This window comes from Brassica oleracea, chromosome C9 (assembly GCF_000695525.1).
Source record: "Brassica oleracea var. oleracea cultivar TO1000 chromosome C9, BOL, whole genome shotgun sequence".
Taxonomy (NCBI): Eukaryota; Viridiplantae; Streptophyta; class Magnoliopsida; order Brassicales; family Brassicaceae; genus Brassica; species Brassica oleracea.
The window spans coordinates 7,474,675-7,482,280 of NC_027756.1; the positions used below are offsets into that span (position 1 = coordinate 7,474,675).

The window sequence follows — 7,606 nt, forward strand, 5'->3', positions numbered from 1 at the left end:
ACGATATGAAATATATATATATATATATATATATATATATATATATATATATATATATATTAACATAAATACTTATTAAAATAAAATTATTTATTCATATTATTTTATAATCATTGTATCTTATTACAGAAAAAAATTTTAACCATCATCACAAAAGTTTATGAGAGATTTTTAACTGTTTTAATAATTTCTACTCGTTTTGAAAATTCAAAATACAACATATACAAAAAATCTAAATTTTTATTATATGATTAATATAATTGTGTAATTTATTTTAATAATAAATAATTAAACAAAAATGATAGAAAGTATACAGATTGTTAGTAAATCTTTATTATTTAAAATCATTAATTGTCATATATATATCTTAATCACATTAGGTAATTTCGTAGGTTTTATTTAAAGAAAAAATATATAATAATTTCAATTTGATAAATGAATGGTTCATAATGGACATACTATATAATATAATATTTTATAGCAATTTAATTTTAAACTAACAAAATTTTCATTTGATTTTCAAGCCGCCACGTATGCAAAATTAGCATTCTAATTATGTGACAACTCAGCGGAGCATTTTTTTTAATTAATTCAAACTATATGTTATAATTTTTTAAATGTTTCTCTATTAATATATATGATAAGAGAAGGAAAATTGACAGAAGCCAATTTTGGATTTAACACAATGGTCGCAAAACTTATCATTCTACATCGATTACTAAAAATATTCTATCCTATGTTATTGTATACTCCAAGCTTTAAGTCAAAGAAAATATTTGGTCCAAAGTTGGCCCATCAATACTTGAACATTCCGAGATTAATGCTTATAAAACATCATCTTAAAATATATTATTAGAAACAAATTGTTTCACATTAGAATTGGAAATTGAAAAGAACATTAACTCGTATATAAAATTGATTGAATCAATCCACTTATCACCAATCTAACTCACTCACACGTGTTTGTTAACTCAAATAATAATTAAAACTCATCGAAAGTGACTTTATAACTCTCTTTCGTATCTCTTTTTGTTGTACTTCTTGAATTGGTAACTTGTCTGACGAGAAAGGTAAAAATACTTTGGCAAAAAAAAAAGGTAAGAAAATATAACTTCGTTTCCGTTTCTTGGCTGAAAGATCATTAAGCTTTGCGACAACGTAAGTTAGTTCGCAAATGTGACAAAAAACATGAATATAGCAAAAGAATCATATATGGAGAGACCCTGAACTTTCTGAAAACATTAATATGCAATTGTTTAGAAAATATAATGAATTTTGAAATTTAATTCCCTAAGTTAAGATGACATAAAGGTGAACCTCTAGATAACTTTGCCAGGCCAGTGCGGATTCTAAGCTTCTCAATTGGACCGGCAGCTGATTCGGGGAAGATCTTGGCCTCGGTTAAACGTGTAGCCTTCTTAAGGAGAAAAGAGACCACCGGCATGTCAAATTCAGTTTCTGCATAATCTCTCCACTCCAAGGTTTGAAGCGTTGTTGACAAACACTCCGGAACATGAGTAGTACTAGTAAAACCTGGCTGATTCCCAGAAGACAGAGGCCGCGAGTTGCAAGACTGAGGAGAGAGAGAAAATACGAAGATTTACAACGATCATATGAACAAGCTCCAGTTTCATTGTCAAGTTCTCAAAAAGAAAAAAAAATGTACCTTGATTAGCTGGAGTTGGCGTAATATAGGGGAACGTTGAAGAAAATTGATTAACAAATCCCACCATCCAGAGGAACATGTGCACATACACAAATGCTCAAGCTTATTAAAGTAAGAGTCGACGGTGGGACCCCACTGCATTTGAGTTAATTAGCGTACGAGTGAGTATATATTTTCAATAGATTGTAAATTAGTACTTAAAATAGAAAGGTCCGTTTTTACCTCTGATAAGCACGTTGTAAAGCTCCTCAGCTCGCTATAACTTGTCATAGAATCAAGAAACTCATCACCATAGACAGGACCTTGCACCACTGTCTTTTTAAGAAGAGGAGCACCAGCTGAGAGCTTGCCAATAAATTTGTCAGCCGACACTTGAATTGACACGGAGAGGTACAAATAATTAAGTGAAGAAAGACAGATTGGATAGTCTTCAGGTATATCATCGAGTACAAGAGCCTTTAGCCTCAAACAACTTAGTGTCCCGCAAGTGTACATACTCTTTGGAAGAGCCGTGATCATCGGGTTTTGAGCGGCGGTAAGGTCGATTTCAAGCTCAAGCACAAACCGCGAAACTGCTAAATCAATCCAATTTTTTACATCCCTCGAGTCGCAATAAGGACTTACCGATAACTTGAGACTTTTGAAACTTGGAGCCACTTGTGACTGCAAAGACCTGCTCACGAATTCTGAAAAGTCTCTGCCCTCGTGTTCGCTATAATTATAATAAAGTTTTGGCACTTGCTTCCAAAGAAACTTCCATTGTTTGGACAAAAGCATTGTGGCTACCACTTCTGTTGTTGGAAGCCATGATAGAATCTCAAGGAGCATCTGGTCAGGTAAGTCACTAATCATACCCATGCTCTCCGATCTTTCAACTAATTGGTATTGAGAACAACAGAAAAACCCTAGACTTTGAACTCTGAATAGAAGAAGCGTGTATATATAACAGAGTCCTAAAACGACTGATAATCAAAAACCTAAACAAATTGCAAATTGATTGTTGAGAAATAATCATTGAAAAAAAAGATATAAATCATTTATTGTGGAGAAATAAATCCACTAAACTAAATATAACGATGTTGCGTGCAAGGCCCCTGGGCCAAAAACAGCCTACCACTACTAATTTTGCTTATTTTTTATTTTGTTCTTCAGATATACCTTCAGCCTTCTGTTAATAATATTTAATTAGCATTTATCGCTTAATAACTTTAAAGAAAACATGATATATATTAGCATATAATTCAAGTCTATCAGGATGATTTTTTTTTCTTCGTTTAGTTTTCACATAATACATACTAATTACAGATTTTAACAAAAAGAATACAAAAGGACGACTTATGCATTTTTTTGAAAGAATGTTAAATTAATTCATCTCAAAAACAGTTGTAAAAAAATGTGATCTAAGGTTTGGTTTTATAACTCAACCTAGAACAATACTTAGGTTCACCCCTGTGGTGAATGGTTAAATTCACCACAGTGTTCATAACCAATCAAAATGCCATGTATTAGTAGTTAAAAAAGATAATAAAAATAAAAATAAAATAGTTGGAAAAAAACAACACCGCTAGGGTTTAGGATTTAGGGTTTAGGGTTTAGGGTTTGGGTTTAAGATTTAAAGTTTTGGGTTTAGGGTTTAGGATTTAGGGTTTAGGGTTTAGGGTTTGGGTTTAAGATTTAAAGTTTTGGGTTTAGGGTTTAGGATTTAGGGTTTAGGGTTTAGGGTTTGGGTTTAAGATTTAAAGTTTTGGGTTTAGGGTTTAGGATTTAGGGTTTAGGGTTTAGGGTTTGGGTTTAAGATTTAAAGTTTTGGGTTTAGGGTTTAGGATTTAGGGTTTAGGGTTTAGGGTTTGGGTTTAAGATTTAAAGTTTTGGGTTTAGGGTTTAGAATTTAAGGTTTAGATTTTATGATTTAAAGTTTTGGGTTTAGAGTTTAGGGTTTAAGCTTTAGGGTTTAGATTTTAGGATTTAGGGTTTATTGTGTAGAGTTTGAGTTTAGGGTTTAAGATTTAGGGTTTAGATTTTAGGATTGGGGTTTATGGTTTAGTGTTTTAGATTTGGGGTTTATGTTTTTAGAGTTTAGGTTTTTATAATTTAGAATTTTGCAGATGACGCTAATTAATGTCGGTCTTGTTTTTTTTTCAGCTATTTAATTTTTTTTTTTTATTACCTTTTTAAGATATTCCTACGTGGCATTTTGATTGGTTATGAAGAGTGTGGTGAATTTAACCATTCACCATAGGGGTGAACCTAAGTATTGTTCCTCAACCTACATGTGATTGGAAGACCAGAGTATCCTTTTACTCTCGTGACTGAAACCACTTTGACATTGCTTTGTCAAAATGTGTAGCCCACCTTCTGGTAAGCGTAGAGAATCTGTTACGCACCAACTTGTCCATGAACTGAATGAGCTGTGCCGGTGATTGAGGATTCCATTCCTCTCGCTCCAAATGGAATGTATATTGCTGCTTGAAAGACGTAAACCCTAAACTTACGCATTAATAATCCTTTTTTTTTACTGAACGCATTAATAATACTTGTTCCTTAAAACCCCTAAAACTCACTATGAAAACCAAAATAAACCTTAAAAGCCATCAGCCCTGCCCGATTCCGATATGAGTCATAGACTAAATAAGTCGCATGGCTCGAGCTGCGTGCATAGACCAAAATAAGTTATGTAGAGTACACGATCCTTTGCACCGGTTCTATGTTGACTAGTTTTGTCACAAAAGTACCTGAGCTGATCCAAAGTACAACATCCCAACATTTGCCCTAACAAAAGAAATAACCAGTTGATTTCTTCCTTATTCTCGCCGATCACCGGCTTCATCCCGTTCTTGCATGAGCAACATGGAGTCAGTTTAGGACAAGACCAAACTTTCGGGGCTCGGTGACGCAGCACCTCCTTGTTGTCATAAATGTAACGATACAATTCCCCAAACTTCTCCGTGAGATTATACTCAATGGTTTGAGTACTCTCGCAAGGCTTGCAATGGACTTGTCCAACGATCACGTTTATATTATTCACATACAAGTATCTAAGGTTGTGAATTCGGGCTGGCCTTGTGGTCGCCCATGGATATGGTGGTACGATATCCTTGTCAACGCTTTCTTCGAGCGTGGCAGCCGCTTTAGATGAATTACGACGTGCATGGTGCCCACCAGGTGGGCGACCTAACCTAGTTCCTGGCCGGGGAGTCTCCAAGGTTCCAACTCCACCCTGGTTCGTTATAGGAGGCAGAAGGAGTTGTCCTGCTGCATTCTGAGGGTATGTGAGGTTGTAGTATCCAGGAGGCATCGTGTGAAGTGGAGGAAGAGGAGGAGAAGGCTGGGCATTTTGTGTAGAATCACTTACTGATCTTAAGAGTTCCATCAACTTGCAATGTTGCTCGACCGGATCTTTTGCTTGAGGACCAATCCCCAAGGACAGATCAAGGTTGATACGATCGTTTGGATCCATGGTGTAAGTAGAGAGATGATATGCTGTGAAGGATAGAGGAAAATATGATGAAGGGATGATGTGAGATCTGAAAGGGACGTTTTGGATAACACAGCGAAACAACAAGACGTATATATAGGTTTATTTGCGAACAAAATATGTATGTATAAAAATATTCTTAAACCCGTACAAAATATTTTCTAATCCGTACAAAATATTTTCTAACCCGTACAAAATATTTTCTAACCCGTACAAAATATTTTCGTAGACTTTTAACTTTATCAATACTAAAAGATCGAAATTTTATCAAGAAAAAAATATTAAACATAAATAGTAGATAAGTTTTTCATGGAAAAATAATAATATTCGTAGAATATATCAATAACAACATATTCTGTACTAACATAATAATTAGCCCCCTTTGTTTGTTACGGTTTATATATTTCATTTTTGCTCCGAATCCCAGCGTCCACCTGTCAGTAAAATTAAATTCAATCTCTTAATATTCCAATTTAAGCTTCAAAATTATTTCTTTTGATTCTCTCAAGTGAATTGTTTGTTTTTTTTTTTTTGAAAAAATATTGGAAAAAGCTAGGGTAAATTCAATCAAGTGAATTGTTTGTTGCACCAAAACTTCCCAAAGTACCCACTAGGCCCACTACCGTAAAGTCTTAACGGAGAGGTTTGCATTATTTCAGTTTTAAGCTTTGTCTAGATACTGATATATAGAAGCACTGACTGGGTTTTTTTTTTGTAAAAGCACTGACTGCCTGGATAGGATCTCGAGTATGTAACGGAAAAATGGGATTTATGAAATATTAACAGTAGCACATACAAATTACTGTTAACATCTCCTTTAAAAGGACAGACTAATTTGTTATGGTAAACTGGAAACTGGAGCTAACATCGAAGGGTATCTTTTTCTTTTGTTGGGATAATGATTCTCATTTAATCTAAAACTAGATGATTTTTTGACCTAGCCGGTGAATATATATTAGACATACATTTATATTTCTAGTCTGCACTTATATTCTATAATAGTTTAATATATTATATTTAAACACTATCATGTTAGTATAGTTTGCCGGAATTTTGTTTTCAAACTTTTAATTCTTAGATATGTATCTGGAGTGAAACTAATTTTTACAGATGTCCATTTTTTAAATTGACACTTATGTAACTCACCGATTCATAGAAGAAGTTAAAAAAAAACTTAACTCATATCAATGAACAAAGACAAGAACTAAATAACAATTTTATAGAGGTAGAAAATGAAATCACTTATGGAGAGTCAATAGTAAACAAATCGAGAGCAGAAAACCTAATCACCTTTCGTCATTAATACTCGATGTTGCCTATTTGGTTTTGGTGATTTATGTCATCCGCAAAACTTAATTTCTTTTCGTGCATATGAAGTCTTAAAAATAATTAAAATGAGATGTAATATTTTAACTCTTCAACAACGATAATATATTTAAGAGACCAACATTTGTATTCGCCATTTTATAATCGATAAAAATTGTAGTGTTTCAAAATGTTAAAACCATTTAATAAACACATTATTATAAAAACTCACTCAAAAAACACGTCAAACAAGCGACGGCGATGGCGATTTTCTAGGATTGGATGTGGCTGTGGGATTTGGATCCGGGGATTTCCGGGCCAATATGGAATCGTCGAGATCTCTGGCTCCACGATATGAGAGGGGCGCTGGGGACCGTCGAAGGGAATTTGGATTTTGGAATACTCAGAAGAACTCAAGGGATTGAGAGGATCAGAGTAATGATGGGGGATCAAAGTTTATGGATTCTTTCAGATCTGGTGGAGATCGGGAATTCGGGGATTCGTCTTTTGGATTTGGGAGGTATGAGCATCACAAATATTAAAACGAGATTCTGTTTCTACCACTTGGTTGACTGGATCAATCATTCTTTGGATTATCTAGATCATTTTTTTGGAAATAGGGATTTGGTCTGGGAGTCTAGAGGAAATATGGGATTTTTTAATGGATTTTTTGATTGAGATTTTGCTAGTGCTGGTTAAACAGGGATTGTGGATCATAATGATTCGAAGAATCATTTGGAAACGATATGGTCTTAATGGATATGATTTACAAAATATAATTTTAAAGGATGGGCTGCACTATAAATGGCGATGGGAATTGTTCCTTTGTTTCATCGTTTCAATTTGTCTTTTTTACGGTACTATTACTTTCATTGTGTGGTCTTTTGCTTTTTTCTCAATGACTCAGGGCCAGTTAGTAGGAAAGGGAGGAGATATGGTGAGTGGCGAGATGGCTCGGAAGCGGTTGAAGATATCAGTTCCTCACTTCGATAACTCGGATTTGATTAAGAGCTATGACATGACGTTGGTGGGGCGATGTATGAATCCGGAGGCGCAGAAGGTTGATGCGCTACTGGTGATGTTACCTAAGTTTTGGAAGGTGGAGGAGAGGGTAACGGGCGCTGATCTGGGCATGGGGAAGTTCCAGTTTCATTTCGAGA

The 7,606-nt window shown here is 34.5% G+C and overlaps 2 protein-coding genes across 2 annotated transcripts; both read right to left on the minus strand.

Moving 5' to 3' along the window:
- Window positions 1-1,282: 1,282 nt before the first annotated feature.
- LOC106317649 (putative F-box/FBD/LRR-repeat protein At4g26350) lies at window positions 1,283-2,556 on the minus strand. Its single transcript, XM_013755436.1, has 3 exons — window positions 1,889-2,556; window positions 1,667-1,801; window positions 1,283-1,573 (listed from the first exon to the last, which is right to left on the minus strand). The coding sequence occupies exons 1-3, from the start codon at window positions 2,522-2,524 to the stop codon at window positions 1,283-1,285; spliced, it is 1,062 nt and encodes a 353-aa protein (XP_013610890.1). The 5' UTR covers window positions 2,525-2,556.
- Window positions 2,557-3,062: 506 nt separating this feature from the next.
- Window positions 3,063-5,322, minus strand: LOC106316641. The gene is made up of 2 exons (XM_013754519.1): window positions 3,933-5,322; window positions 3,063-3,091 (listed from the first exon to the last, which is right to left on the minus strand). The coding sequence occupies exon 1, from the start codon at window positions 5,121-5,123 to the stop codon at window positions 4,284-4,286; it is 840 nt and encodes a 279-aa protein (XP_013609973.1). The 5' UTR covers window positions 5,124-5,322; the 3' UTR covers window positions 3,063-3,091; window positions 3,933-4,283.
- Window positions 5,323-7,606: the final 2,284 nt, after the last annotated feature.

What these genes read in the sequence shown, in the direction of transcription:
- LOC106317649 (XM_013755436.1), bottom strand. Translation starts at nt 2,524, where the DNA reads ATGGGTATGATTAGTGACTTACCTGACCAGATGCTCCTTGAGATTCTA. An exon ending in TTACAACGTGCTTATCAGAG is followed by an intron (nt 1,802 to 1,888) that starts GTAAAAACGGAC and finishes ACTCAAATGCAG; the next exon opens with TGGGGTCCCACCGTCGACTC. An exon ending in GCCAACTCCAGCTAATCAAG is followed by an intron (nt 1,574 to 1,666) that starts GTACATTTTTTT and finishes CTCTCTCCTCAG; the next exon opens with TCTTGCAACTCGCGGCCTCT.
- LOC106316641 (XM_013754519.1), bottom strand. Translation starts at nt 5,123, where the DNA reads ATGGATCCAAACGATCGTATCAACCTTGATCTGTCCTTGGGGATTGGT.